The sequence below is a fragment of the Odocoileus virginianus genome, chromosome 26, assembly GCF_023699985.2.
Source record: "Odocoileus virginianus isolate 20LAN1187 ecotype Illinois chromosome 26, Ovbor_1.2, whole genome shotgun sequence".
In the NCBI taxonomy this organism is placed as follows: Eukaryota; Metazoa; Chordata; class Mammalia; order Artiodactyla; family Cervidae; genus Odocoileus; species Odocoileus virginianus.
In genome coordinates this window covers 29326556-29345754 of record NC_069699.1, presented here as the reverse complement: position 1 = coordinate 29345754, position 19199 = coordinate 29326556, and the positions used below count along the sequence as shown (strand labels likewise).

Genomic DNA, 19199 nt, shown 5'->3' with positions numbered 1-19199 from the left:
CATCCATCTGACACACTGCTTCTTTCTCTGTGTGCACTAACCACTCAGCAAGTGTGTACTTCGGTTTCCATGAGCCAGCAACTCATACCTGCTGGTGGGAAAGGCAGTGACCTTGAAATCAAAAGAGACCATGTGTATTTCTAGAGGCTTCTATGGCGACTATGTGTCCAAATAAAATCAAATGCTCGTTGGTTCTATTCTTCAGTGACTCACATCTGTTGTCACGTTAGGCAACCTGGGGCGGGTAGCGGCAATGTCTGTTAGGACATAAGTTCAGCAGTGGTCCTGTTGACTCAGAAGAGGAGGCTAGAGACCCTCCGAGAGACCAGTGACTTCACCGGGGTGGCTACTGTGCCATTTGAGACACCCCTGAAAAACTGCATTCCACTCACTGACCTCGGTCAGTTCACTTATTTCCTTGAACCGCATTCCACTCACTGACCTCGGTCAGTTCACTTATTTCCCTGGTGTATGCTTTCTGCTCTATCATTTCTTTAATTAAATTGAAGTACCAACAAGTCCTTAATTGGAATAATAACAAAGACTATTATGATCTCACTGCATAGTTGGCAAGAAGAATTAAGTGAATAATTAAAAACCTGATAAGGGCTTTTAAACATGTGAGTGGTTAAGGGAAAGTAAAGCTAAGTGATTATGGGACACTTGTGACATAAAGGCTGAAACTCAGAAACAGGCAGCAGGCGACTTCTGACTCCCCAGAACCTGCTTTGGAAAGACAGGGCTGCCTTATGAGTGATTGCTCAGAAGGGAAGACTGAGCTTTCTCCCCTGGCATTTTGAGATAAAAAATAGATCAGAGAGTAGTGGTCAAAGAACTAGCGCTTGTTAAATTCTCCGAAGATATAAAGCTCTCACTGAGTAGTCAGGCTACAAAAGCACTGCATGTGTGCACAGAGATGGAAATACAGGGATGTTAGCTGCAAAGCACATCTTAATAAATCACTGGAAACAGCCTACAAGCTTAATAGGAGCCTGAACAGCTAAATTATGGATGTGCAAAGAAGTAAATTAGACTTTCATATACCCAAGGAAAGATCTGCTGAAGCTGAAGCTCCAATGCTTCAGCCACCTGCTGAGAAGAGCTGACTCACTGGAAAAGACCCTGATGCTGGGAAAGATTGAAGGCAGGATGAGAAGGGGGCAACAGACGATGAGATGGTTGGATGGCATCACCGACTCAAGGACTTGAGTCTGAGCAAACTCCAGATGGTGAAGGACAGAGGAGCCTGGTGTGCTGCAGTCCATGGGGTCACAAAGAGCTGGACATAACTTAGTGACTGAACAACAACAACAACAAAGGGAAAATTTCCAGGTTAGGGGGGAAAAAAAAGTAAATCACCAAATAATTTATCAGTCTTATTTTTCTCTAAGAAGGAGAGCAAATTGGGGAAAGAGCAAGGGAGAGGCCTGGTGGAGAATAAGTCTTCTTATTCCACACTTTCAGGAAGTTTGAAATGTTTACAGTAATAATATAATTCTTTGTGAAAAAAGATACTGATTTATGTTGAGCCATTTCCCCTACACAATATAAGATGAAAGTTTTTCTATGCTTGGACCCCTGCTTAATTACTAATGTGTATTTTTTTTCTTATTGCTGCTGGTCTGTGTGTTTTCTTCTCCATTTCCATGGACACAGCACTCACATCACACTCCAGGAAACTCCTATTTTGTTTTCTCAGGATTTCTATGCACTTTTTCATACTGGCTACATCCTGGACAAATCACCATTATGCTACCTCCTTCCTGGGTTTTAAAATGTGACTTCTGGTGGTAAGGAAAAAAAAAATCTAAACCAGATTTCAGAGTAAAAAGCAAAAAACAAATTGGGGGCTGTCAATACTTTATTTACTGAATAAGGAGCAGCCTCCATCCTCAATCACCATCAATTCATATTAAAAAACAAACAAACAAAAAGGTAGGACAATCAGGACACCTTATTATCACACTTTCGGATTGCATGGAGCATAAGGAGGTTAAAAAAAGGTGTTTGTGGAAACTGACATGATTTTATCAGGTAATCAATCATTGTATAACCACGCCCCTCTCCAAAGAAAGACATGAAGCCTCCACCAACATGTCATAAAACAAGTATAGTCCAACATCCAAAAAATAACATAAGCTCAGAATATAGGTCCATTCTTCAGGTTGATCTAGCTTTATGAAAACATAATTAGATTTATGCGAAATCTTCTACCTTAGCTTATTTTATCGTATTTGGCTTCAGACCAAGAAAACAAATTTATCATGAAAATATATCAAATTCAGGATTGTGGCGAGGGGCTATTACCTAGGAAGGGGTTCTCAGCAAAACTGGTAACATTTTATTTCTTAAGCTGGCTACAGGAACACGGGCATTGCTCTTTATAACATTTTATTATCTTTAATGTGAAAAAATATTTCTATCATTGGCCGACTATAAGAAACTACTGACTTAAAGGAATACATCCATGTCAAGAGAAAATAACTGAGGTCCATATGTACGGTTAAGTGAGCTGCCCAAGCCCAGCTCAGAGAACAAATCAAGGATTCCTTCCCAGCAGTCTCTCTTCAGGAAATCAGAATGTAGATTTCTGCATTAAGGTAATTCTTTCCATGAGCAATTGTTTGCATTTTATTGTCTATTCCAATTAAGGTGTGAAACTATAAAATTCAATTATTCCCATAGTCTCTAGAAACATACATACATATTTACATAATATGTAAACTAGTTTTTGTATACTTCAAATTATAAAAATCTAGAAATATGTTGAGTCAAAAGCAGGTTATGTATTGAAATATACTACATGTTTTTTAGCTCTACATAGATTCAAGAGCCTTTGAAAACTAAAGGAAGGTGAGTCTATCCTTCATCTTCAAAGGAAACAGTTCTACACAGTATCTATGGTAACTCGTTCCCCAGACTAACACAGCAGAGAATCTCTTTCATATAATATTTTTTTTGACAGGTCTCTTCTTTTTTTAAATTCTTTATCTCTGATCACCAAGAATTTTTTTTTCTCTTAAAAACAAAAAAAAAAGACCCGAGGGGATGGTGGGCGTGTCTCTGGATACATACCTCACAGAGAAGTACAAGATGGTTGGGCCTGGTTTCTTGGGTAAATCGTGGTCAAGGACTCGGTGGTCTAGCTGAAGCCAGTTCTGCTGACCCCTGTAAGAGTAAAACAAGGAAAAAGGATTACACAGAAAGCCACAGCAAGTTTCAAGAAACACTGTGTTGGCAGAGCTGTGGGGTAACAGTTACACTCACGTGTGGATGGTAGGCGTATAACCTGTTACCACCAGTAATGGGGTCAACGGAGCAATTTCTACCAAGATTATAAAAGCATCTGCCTCTGGACCAGCACTTTCATTTCTGGGAGTTAATCAGGATAAAATCACACATGTGGACAATGGGCCATGTATAAAGCCACTCACTGCAGCGCTGTTTGTAGCAGCAAAAAGCCTCGAGACAACCTAAGCATCCAACAGGATATTGTTTTTAAAAAAATGAATGTAAACAGCAATGAAATACTATGCAGCCACACAAAAGATCAGAAGTATCTTTACAAACTTATCGTGAATGATTTTTAAAATACACTGTAAAGTGAAAATTAAAGATGCGCAACGAGTATAACGTATCGCCATTATTTTAATTAAAAAAAGAATACCTAGAATATGGGTATTTATATCATAGAAATAACTCAGAGAGTGCATCATAAAATGAACAAGAAACTGAAAACACTGGTTGCCTTTGAGGTAAAAAATAAATTTTTATTAAATACAAAACCTGACATATTTTAGATAATCAAGAAGGGAAAAACTTTTGTTTTAATGAAAAAGGACAAACACAGATAACAATACTACAGCTTTTATATGAAATATGGGGTTGACACACTAGTATATCCTCGAGTGTGAAGTCAAGTGAGCTTTAGGAAGCATCACTATGAACAAAGCCAGTGGAAGTGACAGAATTTCAGCTGAGCTATTAAAACCCTAAAAGATGATGCTGTTAAAGTGCTGCACTCAATACGCCAGCAAACATGGAAAACTCGGTAATGGCCACAGGACTGAAAAAGATCAGTTTTCATTCCAATTCCAAAGGACAGTGCCAAAGAATGTTCAAACCACCGTATAACCACGCTCATCTCACATGCTAACGAGGTAATGCTCAAAATCCTTCAGGCTAGGCATCAACAGTACGTGAACTGAGAACTTCCAGATGTAAAAGCTGGATTTAGAAAAGGCAGAGGAACCAGAGATCAAATTGCCAACATCCACTGGATCATAGAAAAAGCAAGAGAATTTCAGAAAAGCATCTACTTCTGCTTCATTGACTTTGCTAAAGCCTTAAAAGCCTTTGACTGTGTGGATCACAACAGACTGTGGAAAATTTTTAGATAGGAATACAAGACCACTTTACCTATTTAATGAGAAACCAGTATGCAGGACAAGAAGCAACAGTTAGAACTGGACATGGAACAACAGACTGGTTCCAAATTGAGAAAGGAATATGTCAAGGCTGTGTATTTTTATCCTTTTTATTTACCTTTATGATGAGTACCTGATGTGAACTGCCCGGGCTGGATGAAGCTGGAATGAAGATTGTTGGGAGAAAAATAAACAATCTCAGATATGCAGATGACACCACCCTAATGGCAGAAAGTGAAGAGGAAACAAAGAACCTCTTGATGGAGGTGAAAGAGGAGAGTGAAAAAGCTGGCTTACAACTCAGCACTCAAAAAGCTAAGATCATGGCATCTGATACCATCACTTCATGGCAAATAGAGGGAGAAAAAATGGAAATAATGGCAGATTTTATTTTCTTGGGTTCCAAAATCACTGAGGATGGTGATTGTAGGCACAAAATTAAAAGACGCTTTTTCCTTAGGAGAAAAGCTGCGACAAATCTGAAGACAGCGTTAAAAAGCAGACATATCACTTTGCCAACAAAGACCTGTTTGGTCAAAGCTCTGGTTTTTCCAGTAGTCGTGTACGGACCATAAAGAAAGCTGAGCGCTGAAGAATCGATGCTTTCCAACTGTGGTCCTGGAGAAGACTCGAGGGTCCCTTGGACTGCAAGGAAATCAAACCAGTCCATCCTAAAGGAGATCAACCCAGAATATTCATTGGAAGGACTGATGCTGAAACTCCAATACTTTGGCCACCTGATGCAAAGAGGCGATTCACTAGAAAAGACTTTGATGCTGGGAGAGATCGAGGGCAGGAGGAGAGGGGGCGACAGAGGATGAGATGGTTGGATGGCATTACTGACTCAATGGACATGAATTTGAGCAAACTCCAGGAGATAGAGAAGGACAGGGAAGCCTGGCTTGCTGCAGTCCATGGGGTCGAAAAGAGAGTTGGATATAACTTAGTGAGTGAACAACAAGACTAGCATATATAGAATAGAAAACTAACAAGAACCTAGCGAATAGCACAAGGAACTCTATTCAATATTCTGTAACGACCTATATGGGGAGAGAATCTAAAAAAGAGTAGATATATATGTATGTATTATTGACTCACTTTGTTTACAGTGGGAAACCAAAATAACACTGTAAATCACCTATACGTCAGTAAAAAATTAATTTAAAAATAAAAATACAGGGTCAAATACTCTCTGGGAGCTGTTTTTGGGTATACATTATGGACTTCCTACTATTTAACGATGTATCTGACAATTCGTTCAAGGGCTTCACTAAATTCTTTGGCATAAACATTCTCCTGCAATTGTGACCTGAGGGATGGAAGACACTGTGGCTGGGGATTGTTGACATGACTTTCCCACTAGTTGATCCATTTTAGATTGCAAATTCCCAGAGGGCAGAGACTTCATTTGCTTGCTTAGGCAAAACTTCATGCTGATAGCAGTGTATATAGCGTCAAATTATAACAAAACTGATAATGATTCAGGAGATGGCTTCCAAACTATTTTGGTCTTTGAATAAATAATGTTTTTTTCAAAATCAGAAAACTCTAAGCTGTATTTACTGTAAGTATTTAGGAAATGGAGGTAAGAATAATAATAATGACAATAATAGCTAATTTTTATTGAGCAAGTACTTAGTGCCAACCAACCTGGTACTTTTAAAAAATATTAATACTGTATTTTATAGTAAGTCTGCAAAGAAAATGAGCAGAGCTAGGATTTGAGCCCAGACTTTGAATACAGGAGAAAGTGAGATTAGGGGATTGAATCAGCTTTCCTAAAAACTTTTGGCTTGATTTTGTCACTTACTATGGTTTTTTTTTTTTTGTCACAAGTTTTAACAGATGGAAAAAAGTGTGTCTTTATTTCTGTAATTATTAGATGAGGCTTCTGATACTGTCTCTAGTTTTCCTTCGAGGAATATTATTAAGATAAATAAGCTGACATAAGTGACATAAGGGAAGATTCATAGAATTACTGCTTTTGTGGGTAAAAAATATACAAAGATTGGGGTGTGTGTGTGTGTGTTAAGTCGCTACAGTTGTGTCCAACTCTTTTTCAACCACATGGACTTTAGCCTGTCAGGTTCCTTAAACCATGGGACTCTCTAGGCAAGAATATTGGAGTGGGTTGCCATTTCCTTCTCCTGGGGATCATCTGAACCCAGGGATCAAACCCTGGTCTACCTGCATTGAAGGTTTATTCTTCACCATTGAGCCACTTGGGAAGCCCCATGATTCAGGTTAACATGCTACTTTTTAGTCTTTGAGACTAAAATGAGATCAAAAAGCACTTATTCCTTTTAACCTGCTTTTCTCAAATTTTTCCATCAGCAAATGGGACAGATCTAATCAATACTTCAAAAAGACAGTTGAACCTACACATTTCACCTCTATTACCTGTGATAGACCACTTTGAAACCACAATCACAGAAAACTAACCAATCTAATGACATGGACCATAGTCAATGAAACTATGAGCCATGCCGTGTAGGGGCACCCAAGATGGACGGGTCATGGTGGAGAGTTCTGACAAAACGTGGTCCACTGGAGAAGGGAATGGCAAACCACTTCAGTATTCTTGCCTCGAGAACCCCATGAACAGTATGAAAAGGCAAAAATATAGGACACTGAAAGATGATCTCCCCAGGCACCCAATATGCTACTGGACATCAGTGGAGAAATAACTCCAGAAAGAATGAAGAGATGGAGCAAAAGCAAAAACAACACCTAGTTGTGAATGTGGCTAGTGATGGAAGTAAAGTCTGATGCTATAAAGAGCAATACTGCATAGAAACCTGGAATGTCAGGTCCATGAATCAAGGCAAAGTGGAAGTGGTCATACAGGAGATGGCAAGAGTGAACATCAACATTTTAGGAATCAACAAACTAAAATGGACTGGAACGGGTGAATTTAACTCAGATGACCATTATATTTACCACTATGGGCAAGAGTCCCGTAGAAGAAATGGAGTAGCTATTATAGTCAACAAAAGAGTTCTAAGTGCAGTACTTGGATGCAATCTCAAAAATGACAGAATGATCTCTATTCATTTCCAAGGCAAACCATTCAATATCTCAGTAAACCAAGTCTATGTCCCGACCAGTAATGCTGAAGAAGCTGAAGTTGAACGGTTCTATGAAGACCTACAAGACCTTTTAGAACTAACACCCCAAAAAGATGTCCTTTTCATTATAGGGGACTGGAATGCAAAAGTGGGAAGTCAAGAAATACCTGGAGTAACAGGCAAATTTGGCCTTGGAGTACAGAATGAAGCAAGGCAAAGGCTAACAGAGTTTTGCCAAGAGAATGCACAGGTCATAGCAAATACCCTCTTCCAACAACACAAGAGATGACTCTACACATGGACCTCACCACATGGTCAATACCAAAATCAGATTGATTATATTCTCTGGAGCCAAAGATGGAGAAGTTCTATACAGCCAGCAAAAGTAAGACCGGGAGCTGACTGTGGCTCAGATCATGAACTCCTTATTGCCAAATTCAGACTTAAACTGAAGAAAGTAGGGAAAACCACTAGACCATTCAGGTATGACCTAAATTAAATCCCTTATGATTATACAGTGCAAGTGAGAAATAGATTCAAGGGATTCGATCTGATAGACAGAGTGCCTAAAGAACTATGGACAGAAGTTCATCCTGACATTGTACAGGAGGTAGGGATCAAGACCATTCCCAAGAAAAAGAAATGCCAAAAGGCAAAATGGTTGTCTGAAGAGGCCTTACAAAGAGCTAAGAAAAGAAGAGAAGCTAAAGGCAAAGGAGAAAAGGAAAGATATACCCATTTGAATGCAGAGTTTCAAAAAAAAAGCAAGGAGAGACAAGAAAGCCTTCCTCAGTGATCAATGCAAAGAAAAAGGGGGAAATAACAGAATGGGAAAGACTAGAGATCTCTTCAAGAAAATCAGAGATACCAAGGGAACATTTCATGCAAAGATGAGCACAATAAAGGACAGAAATGTATGGACCTAACAGAAGCAAACAATATTAAGAAGCGGCAAGAATATACAGAACTGTACAAAAAAGATCTTCACGACCCAGATAGTCATGATGGTGTGACCACTCACCTAGAGCCAGACATCCTAGAATGCGAAGTCAAGTGGGCCTTAGAAAGCATCACTATGAACAAAGCTAGTGGAGGTGATGGAATTTCTGTTGGACCTATTTCAAATCCTAAAAGATGATGCTGTGAAAGTGCTGCACTCAGTATGTCAGCAAATTTGGAAAACTCAGCAGTGGCCACGGGTCTGGAAAAGATCAGTTTTCATTCCAATCCCAAAGAAAGGCAATGCCAAAGAATGTTCAAACTACTGCAGAATTGCACTCATCTCACATGCTAGCAATGTAATGCTCAAAATTCTCCAAGCCAGGCTTCAACAATATGTGAACTGTGAACTTCCAGATGTTCAAGCCAGATTTAGTAAAGGCAGAGGAACCAGCAATCGAATTGCCAACATCTCCTGGATCATTGAAAAATCAAGAGACTTCCAGAAAAACATCGGCTTCTGCTTTATTGACTATGCCAAAACCTTTGACTATGTGGATCACGACAAACTGTAGAAAATTTTTCAAGAGATGGGAATACCAGACCACCTGACCTGCCCCTTGAAAAATTTGTATGCAGGTCAGGAAGCAACAGTTAGAACTGGACATAGAATAATAGACTGGCTCCATATCGGGAAAGGCGTACGTCAAGGCTGTATACTGTCACCCTGCTTATTTAACTTATATGCAGAGCACATCATGAGAATCGTTGGGCTGCATGAAGCACAAGCTGGAATCAAGATTGCCGGGAGAAATATCAATAACCTCAGATATGCAGATGACACCACCCTTATGGCAGAAAGTGAAGAAGAACTAAAGAGCCTCTTGATGAAAGTGAAACAGGAGACTGAAAAAGAAAAATCAACATTCAGAAAACTAAGATCATGGCATCTGGTCCCATCACCTCATGGGAAATAGATGGGGAAACAATGGAAACAATGACAGATTTTATTTTTTGGGTTTATAAAATCACTGCAGATGGTGACTGCAGCCATGAAGTTAAAAGACGCTCCTTGGAAGAAAAGTTATGACCAACCTAGACAACTTATTAAAAAGTGGAGACGTTACTTTGCCAACAAAGATCTGTCTAGTCAAAGCTATGGTTTTTCCAGTAGCCATGTACGGATGTGAGAGTTGGACTATAAAGAAAGCTGAGCACCGAAGAATTGATGCTTTTGAACTGTGGTGTTGGAGAAGACTCTTGAGAGTTCCTTGGACTGCAAGGAGATCCAACCAGTCCACCCTAAAGGAAATCAGTCCTGAATATTCATTGTAAGGACTGATGCTGAAGCTGAAACTCCAATACTTTGGCCACCTGATGCAAAGAACTGACTCATTTCAAAAGACCCTAATGCTGGGAAAGATTGAAGGCAGGAGGAGAAGGGGACAAAAGAGGATGAGATGGTTGGATGGCATCACCGACTCGATGGACATGAGTTTAAGTAAACTCCAGGAGTTGGTGATGGACAGGGAGGCCTGGCGTGCTGCAGTCCACGCAGTTGCAAAGAATGGAACATGATTGAGCAACTGAAGTGAACTGAACTGAGATCACTTTGCAGCAACTGTCGTTTTAGGGTAGAATTTTACCAGTCAGAGGCCCATCATCTCAGGCCCATTGGATGGAATGGAGATCAAAAATCACAGTTGTGTTGTGAAACCTATTTTTTATTTCCTAATAAATAAAGCTCATCCAGCAAATCCTTTCAAAACAAGGGAAGAAAAAAAAGTTAAGTGGGTTGAAGGGGATGGGAACCATTACGGGGAACAGAGTGCTGCCTTAGGAGGGTCGTGACTGCCCTCTAGGGGTAAAAGACTCACTCTGCACAGAGAACACCAGAAAGCAGTCAGCCTTCGAGCTCAGCAACTCGAACCCTCCCTTTAGCAGGATCCTGAATCTGTTTTTGTTGGTCACCATCACTACTTTAATCATGTAAGCTCACAACTCAATTTTTCCTTTTCTCTTCCTGGCCCGTGGAGTAGGATAGAGACAGTGGCTAGTTTCATTGACAAAATGTCCCCTCGACTTTGCCTAACTCCATTTGCAGAAGTTCACCGAAGGCAAAGAGCTGATGTGGCATGTATGCTGGAAAATGCAATTCATTCAGCATCCTGGGAGGGATCCGACTCAGTGGTTTTATGAGGGCGGGGGAAGGGCAGTGCTGAAAGAAAATACTTTCCAAAAATATTTACCAGACAAAGAAAAAGAACTAGACCTGTGACCAAGACATTCCAAGGAGACACCCTTCGACAGAAGCAATTTTCCAGACCTGCTCCCCAGAAAGGTAGAAATGGCCAACTCTCCTTCCACGCTCCAAAAGCCGAGCTCATACTTCTTCTAAAAATAAACACAGCTAGAGTCAGAAGACACCTTCCAAACTGACCATAATTCAAAAACAGACTCTGCTGTCACTTGCAGGGGAGTATGCAAAGGGCATTTTGGAGCCAGGCTTCTTGGAAAGGCTATAACCACTGACCTCTCTCACCAAAGGAGCTAGAGCTAGAGGAGGCACTTAAGTGAGACATTCTTCCAGCAGAGTATTTAAAAAGAGATCATCCCAAGGCACATGAGGTGGAAGGTGGCCCAAGTCGGGAAAGGAAGTCATTCGTATTACATACTCCTCTCTTTCTGCAGAGAAGGTACTACAGTCTGAACGCTTGACTTACGCTCCCTCTGGTTAGCTCACCTGAGCTTGGAGCACTCCCCAAAGCCTGCCATGCCTGCCAGCCCTTTTTTGCAGCCTACCACGAACCTCACGGCCTGGGACACTTGCAAGACCACAGTCATCAATCGTGTCAGTTCCCTGCAGAACAATCTTCAATGGCCCCAGCATGCCTTCTCCATCTATGTGACTCTCAGAGCTCACTTCTGAGTAAGCCCTTCTTATACCTTAATCCACGCTCAGGCCAGTTTCTTCCCCACTGGGCCAGGACCATGTCCATGTATTGACCCTCAAAATGCCTCTTCCCTGGAGCCCTGTTCCCTCTGCCCTCGACTGAAGGTCTTTCTGTCCTCACTCCTGTGTGGGTTCCACCCGAGCCCTCGTGTAGCCTCCTTCAGAGCACGCCTGCCTGCCACGACTACAAACAACAGGATGATAGCTTCCTTTCATTGTGTGCATAGGCTCTAATATAATAGATACTCTGACCCTACTATGGGGCCTTTCAGGTGGGTTCGACCCCTGGGTCAGAAGATCCCCTGCAGGAGGGCATGGCACCCCACTCCAGTATTCTTGCCTAGAGAATCCCATGGACAGAGGAGGCTGGTGGGCTACTGTCCATAGGGTTGCAAAGGGTCAGACACGGCTTAGCATGCATGCACGCACATGACCCTATTATACGTATCCTATAAAGTGCTTGTTATTTTGGTGCTATTATGATGTCCACTGTACAGATGAGAAAAGTTGAGTGTCAGAGATTTTCAGTCTAAGATACCAAGCTTCTCTGACATCCACCCCCACCTTCCTCTCCACCTTATCTTGTACCACTTTTCTTCTTACTATTCAAGTCATACTCTTTTTGTTTTTTTCTTAAAAGATACACCAAAAAAACCCCAAATTTAAAAAAAAAAAAAAAAAAGTCAAGCTTATTCTCACCTGAGAGTTTTTCCACTGGCTTTAGTTGGGAATGGCCCGACTTTTGCAGAACTGGTTCTTGCTTTTATTATATGTCACCTTTCAGAAGCAGTCCTGATTCACTCTAAAACTGACTCCCCTTACCCCCTAGTTTTTCTTGATCCAGGCCTCCTGTTTCATGTTCTTCAAAGCACTTGTCATTTCTGGTCTTTTCTCACTTATCTGTTTATTTACTTGTTCTGCTGGACTATACATCAGTGCAACATAAACTCCATGAGAGTAGAACCTGGTTTGTGTTGTTCACGGCTGAATCCCCGGGAGCTAGAATAATGTCTGGCATTCACTGGCACATAAGCAATAGCTGTTAAATGGATACCTTACTCCAATATTCATGATTTTAGCCTCTACTTTATGTGATCTCTCCATAAATTATAGTGTTTTTGTACTTATGGTTTTTATCATGTAACTCATCCATCATATATTTATGGTTTTAAGTCTTACATTGCTTGGTATGATTCCATTACATACAAACTCAACCTGTATGTATATGTTTAATCACTGATTCACATGAGCTGGTCTTGTTTTTCCAGCTAGAGCCTGTGCTCAGAGGACATCTGTATTTCCTAATTCATCCAGCAGAGGACGGATCAGACAAGGTCTCAGACCATAATTGAGTGAACAGATAATTTTGTGATTCAGATGATGTGGGTGATACGAAGCATACTTTTTCCCCCTTTGTTGAACTCCATTCAGGAAACATCCTGAGTCTGAAGTCAAAGTTTTAAGGTTTTTCTTCTACATCTCCTGACAATTCATCTGTCTGGTTTTTGTCCTGCCCAAGTCCTGAGCCCACTGGCATTTCCAAGAGGTCCAGGCTGAATATAATCAGTGTTAAAAACAAATTAACCCCTTCTTGAGATTATTTTCTGCCTGGTTAACCTGAAGAACAGAAAAACACTTAAACTGGGAGAGTTATGCAAAGAATGCTAGATGGTTGGTCAATATACTTTGTGTCTGTAACATGTTTTCTTAAATTTTAATATTTGAAGAGTTCTCTGGAAATTATTCCTTAAAGAGGAAGAATTCTTTTGACGTATCAAGCTACATATAATATAGACAAATCAGGCTGCCATAAAGCACACACATACCTACACAGAAAAGAACCTGTAAGACTAAACACAGTTGCTTACACTGATTTTGAATTCTTATGAATTCACTTTTATACAGCTGTCTCATTTCAGAGAGAATTTCAGTGTTGACAAATGTATACACCATCCAAGTTTACATTAAAAAAATGTATTGTTGACAAATATATACACCATCCAAGTTTGCATTAAAAAAATGTAAGTAAAAGAAAAATATGATAGTAAGAAGGTAACATAAAATAGACCTAAGTATAAGTTCAAAAGTTCATCCCGCATTAAAGTATATACATATTTGTTGGGTGGGCCACAAAATTGCCTTTAAACTTTCTTGCCAAGAAGTCCAAACATTCATTCAGTTTTAACATATGAGTGGATGACATTTTAGTATTTCCATTCCTGACAGATAAGCTAAATAAGAAGGTACAACTGCATTCAAAGCAGTTGTGAAGAAAGAATATCATCAAGAAAAACAAGTTCGTTACGACAAATTTCTAAAGCACTTGGACAATATTTTGAGTTCTTAGAATGGCTAATATTCCTTTTCTCCTTTTACCTTAGTCCTACAGAAAAATCTTGCATTAAAAAAGGTTTAGCTAAGCAGGATATGGGGTTTCCAAGGTGGCTCAGTGGTAAAGAATCCACCTGCCAGTACAGGAGATGCAGGAGACACGAGTTTGATTCCTGGGTTGGGAAGATCCCCTGGAAGAGGAAAGGCTACGCACTCCAGTATTCTTGTCTGGAAAATCCCACAGACAGAGGAGCTTGGTGGGCTACAGTCTATCGGGTCACAGAGGGCCGGACACAACTGAGCACACACGCGAGCAGGACATATTCTAACTCTTGAAGCACCCCCCCTCCCCACTTTGGCCAATTGTGAGTGATGCATACAGGAAATCCAGACAAAAGGTAAAGGTGTTAAAACACTTACGTGTCATCTGTAAACGTGATTCCAAAGTACTCCTTTTCTTTGAGGTTGAAATGAGAAGCCACGAGATCCAGCAACTCTCTTGATAAAAGTTTGGGCTGTTGAGATATAAACCTGATTAGACACTCTCTCTTACTGCTCCCACCTTATTCTCTCCCAAACAGTTTAAAGCAGCCTTTGTTTGTCTGTTTTGGATACCTATGCCTTTCTGCACTTAATCTACTGTAGGTCATTCTCTAAGGGTTTTGGAAGGGCAGGAAATGGGAATAGCAGCATCGCTGAGATGATCGCTTTCATGTATTTGCAATTCCATCCAGAGCCTTAATTTTTCATCCAAGGTAAAATTGTATTTATTAATTGTTGTTTCAGGGAAAAAATGCTCTTTTATAAATAGTATGGTGCTATTTATAATAGTATATAAATATAAAATTTATAATTTTATAAATAGTATGGTGCTTGATCAATAGTGATCAAGACAAAGAATGTTAACCACTGCCTAGGCTGTAGGAATAATTTTGCTTGGTGACGGTCAACTGAGGAGGCTCAAGACCCAAGGCTGAGGGGTCACAGAGAGAACTAACAACAACAAAAAAAAAAGGCAACAAAACAGTAATAGTAACCATTTATTGTACTGAACTTCTTCTACCCATGATTTCATTTTAATCCTTACAATGAGCCTTTGAAGTAGGGGTCCTTTCCATTTCATAGATGCGCCAACAAAGGCCAAGAGCAGCCAAGAATCTTACTTGATGTTCCACTTAAGGACCAGGTTTGAACCCAGTTCTGTCTGATTCCAAAGACTAAGCTTTTCATTTCTCTGCAGGGATGGAGTAACTGTATCCACTCTGCAGATCATTATCACCAGTACTCACCGGGCACCTCATTAGAAGAAGAACCCAGTCTACGAGCTTTTGGGAAGCACAGGCTATAGTGGTAAGAAGATGGTTTGGAATCAGTCAGAAAGTCCAGAGTGAGAGTGGATGGTGGATTTGCAGAGACTGGGGAAGGAAAAGGGGATCTGCAGGGAGGCATTCTAGATGGACTTTTTTTGAACTTTGAGCCACACAGTTTAGGACTTATTATGGTAGTTTGAGGGTTGGATGTTTGTTGTTGGGGAAGAAAGAATTGGGGATGTTTGTTGTTGGCAAAAAAAGAAGAAAGGAAAAAAAAAGGAAAAAAAAAGGAAAAGAGAAAAGAAGAGAAATAGAAATCTAGACCAAAAAGTCTACTCTGGTGAAACTATTACTGACTGTACTATTTTCGTTCTAATTGAAGCCTGTACATAGTGGACTGGGCACAAGCCTCAGAAAGGAGAAGAATTTAGGTTTGGTCAAGGGAGGGAATTCTCCTCACAGCTATAGGTGTGGCTGTCAGCAGGCTCTTCCATAGTTTTTTTTTAAGACTATGATTCCAGGGACTTCCCTGGCGGCCCAGTGTTTAATACTCTGTGCTCCCACCGCAGAGGGTGTTGGTTCTATCCCTGGTTGGGGAATTAAGAGCCCAGTGCTTGGCAGCCAAAATGTAAAACAAACAGCAACGAAAAAAAGAATCTGGGTCTAGAGTGTTGGGTGAATAGAGAGAGAAGCATCAATAATTAAAATACCATCATTCATATAGCTCCACGTGTTTTACAGAGATTTCATTCACATATATAATCTAGTTTGATGTTTTTTAATTTTATTGAAAAACAGTTGATTTAAAATGTGTTAACTTCTATAAAGTGACTCAGTTATAAATATATTCTTTTTTCGCATTTTTTTCCATTATGGCTTATCACAGAATATTGAACATAGTTCCCTGTGCTATGCAGTAGGCCTTTGTTTATCCATCCTATATCTACTAGTTTACATCTGCGAATTCCAAGCTCCCAAGCAGACTCACAGGCATAGAGAACAGACCTGTGGTTGTTACGGGGGAGGAGGTATGGGAGGGGAGGATTGGGAGCTTGGGATTAATCTAGTTTCATTTTAACCATAATTTCTGAGAGGAAGATGAGTCAAACTTAACCCCAGCTCACAGCTGCTGTAAGTGGGTATTTAATGTAGATCACTCCATGTGCAGGGCAAGCAGCAGAATGCAGGAGTCTCAGGCTCATAAAAACCCTTTCTGGGGGGCTCCACTGGTGGCTCGGTGGTAAAGAATCTGCCTGCCAATGCAGGAGACACAGGTTCAATCACTATCCAGGAGGATCCCACAGCAACTAAGCCCTTGCGCCACAACTACCGAGCCTGTGCTCGAGAGCCCAGGAGCCGCAATCACTGAGCCTGCACGCCCCAGAGCACGCGCTCTGCAACCAGAGAAGCCATGAGAAGCTTCTCGTCGCAGTGGGAGGCCCGCACACCGCATGCAGAGAGTGGCCCCTGCCTGCCGCTAGAGAAGGGCCCGTGTAGCAACGAAGACCAAGCACAGCCAAAAAAAAAAAAAAACCAACCCTTTCTGGGAACCATTATGGTCACCAGTTGACCACCAAGAGGTAATTCAAAGAAGCCAAGTCACTTGCCCAGGGTCAAACAGCTACTGAGGGTCAAAGCTGAGACTGGAATCCACACATCTCTGAATCCAGTCACCAGGCTGTAGTTACTCTCAAATACAGGTAGGTGTTGGCTTTGAAGGCCCCACAAGCAATCCTGTGTCGCTGGTTCTGAGGCACAGGTAGGCCGGCAGACTGCACACAGGCCACGAGGTTCGCAGAGGGAAATGGATGTGTGGTCCCCGCGCGGCGACACCTACCTGAACCAGCAGCTCCAGCCTCCGGTCATCCAGGAGGTGCACCCGGCACTGCCTGCCTTCCGTCATCTGTGGGGACAAGATAGCAAGAGCGGCATCAGCCTGGGGCCGGCGGGCAGACCCCTGAGCGCGCCTTACCACTTCTTTCCGCTGGATGCGCTCGGCCTAAAAACGCCACGAGCTGAGGCAGTCCTCAGTTTTGGTCATCGTAAACAGATTTATTTTACGGCATCAGCTCTTAGATTTTTTTGTTTTACCTCTTAGACTTAGAAAAGAACGAAAAGCAAAGACCACTCAATATGTTGAAAACATAACACCTATACAGCACATACAAAATTTAACTATGAAAAGCAGGTTTTCTGCTAGAGGAAACAACTGTATTTTTCCTTGAATCAGTATTTTATTTTTCAAATGAAGATAGTTTTATTCAGTAGTGTCTTTCAATAAACACAATACATGCATAATGTATTTGACAAACAAATTTGTCACATTTAACATAATGTGTTTGACAAATGAAACTCAAGTTAAAAAGTAAAGTCTCCAGTTGTGAAATTTTGGTCCCCCTTTGTAATTTATCACTACTGTAATTAATAGTTAAGAATAGTTAAGATACCCAGTTAAGAACAGCTTGATGTACAAACTACTAATTATATTTAATTTTTTATCACTTATAATTGTAATATAAGGAAATTATTTCTTGAAAAATATTTAAATAATGCATAAAATGCAAAGATCCACTTTGATTACCAAAAGCTCCAAACCATTCTACCTGCACAAATTACCACTCTGTCAGTTTGAGGCAAATCCTCACAGACCATCTTTATATGGATTTTCAGATATACACACGTACATGTTAAAAACACATCAGTTCAGTTCAGTCGCTCGTCGTGTCCGACTCTTTGTGACCCCATGGACTGCAGCATGCCAGGCTTCCCTGTCCATCACCAACTCCCGGAGCTAACTCAAACTCATGTCCATTGAGTCAGTGATGCCATCCAGCCATCTCATCCTCTGTCATCCCCTTCTCCTCCCGCCTTCAATCTTTCCCAGATATGTGTTAAAAACATATATTCTCATATTAAATGTTCTATTTTAATACTGTTAAATTAGACACATTGTTCTGAAATGAAGCAGGTACTCTTAATATTTGTATGTGTGTATGAGACTGTGGTATCTGTATCGTATCTGGTATCTGTGTATATGAATATTTATATGTGTGAGGTTCTTTTTCAGTTCAAGTAGAACTGCTACACTCACTGTTTGCCCTTTGCTTTTTTAATTCAATATTTCTTAGAAATCTTTCCAATGTCAACACACATAGACCAACCTCATTCTTCATAGAAGGTCTATAGTAGCAAATCATTTGTGCAGACACATAATAATTCAATGAGTGTCTGTTGAGAAACACTTAGGTTGTTTTCTGCCTTTTGCTGTCACAAGCAATGTCACAATAAATTTTGCACATCTAGCTTTGTCCATGGATGTAGAACTGCTGGGTCACTGTTGAAAAGCAAGCGCAGCACTTTGTCTCTCAGCTGTTGTACAAAACTATAAGACCCTGGGAATTTCCTGGCAGTCTAGTGGTTAGGAAGGACTCCATGCTTTCACTGCTGTGGGCCCAGGTTCAATCCCTGGTACTGGAACTAAAATCCTGGAAGCCATGTGGCTTGGCCAAACCCAAAATGAAGCAAAACTGTAAGACCTGGAAACTCAAATACATATAATCCAATTTTGAAATGAAAATTGCCTCCATTACTGAGCAGCAACTACATACTCAGCATTGCTCGAAGTGTTTTTATAATATCTCTGAGTTCCCTAGTCACCATCTGAGCTTGGTGTTATTATCCCCAATTCAATAGATGAGAAAATTGAGGCTCAGAGTGGGATAAGCCATGTGAAAGATACTAATTATAGTATTGTACTTACATTTTTAAAAAATCGGGGTATAGTTGCTTTACAATGTTATGTGAGTTTCTGCTGTACAATGAAGTGGGTCCATTATATGTATACATGCATCCCCTCCCCTCTTGGAAAGTCTAGAAAGTAGCTCAGTTGGTTAGATGGTGGCATTACGGAGATGTGGCCCATAAAAATTCTGGAAATAGGGCTAAGAGGTTAAGTGAGTAAGTTCTACGTTGTCTCATTTCCCCTGATTATGTCCTTAAATCTGCAAAGCCAGGTCACACACAATCTTTGGTGACAAGAGGAAAGGAAACATATCTTTGTTTTAGGCACTAAGCTGGGAACGTCATGGAAACTACCTCATTAAAACGCCACAAAACTCGACAATACGATAACACCCCCATTTTACAGACAAGGAAACCAAGGTACACAGTT

At 40.7% G+C, this 19199-nt stretch overlaps 1 protein-coding gene across 5 annotated transcripts in view; it reads right to left on the bottom strand.

Annotated features, from left to right (window-relative positions):
* The window catches only part of FRMD4B (FERM domain containing 4B), a 353626-nt gene that overhangs the window by 118745 nt on the left and 215682 nt on the right, over nt 1–19199 (bottom strand). For all 5 annotated transcript variants that reach the window (XM_070455691.1, XM_070455688.1, XM_070455689.1 and 2 more), the window contains 3 exons: nt 16866–16931; nt 14139–14233; nt 3076–3168 (listed from right to left, as the gene is read on the bottom strand). In XM_070455691.1, the coding sequence (XP_070311792.1) occupies nt 3076–3168; nt 14139–14233; nt 16866–16931 (254 nt within the window). The remainder of the gene's footprint in view (nt 1–3075; nt 3169–14138; nt 14234–16865; nt 16932–19199) is intronic.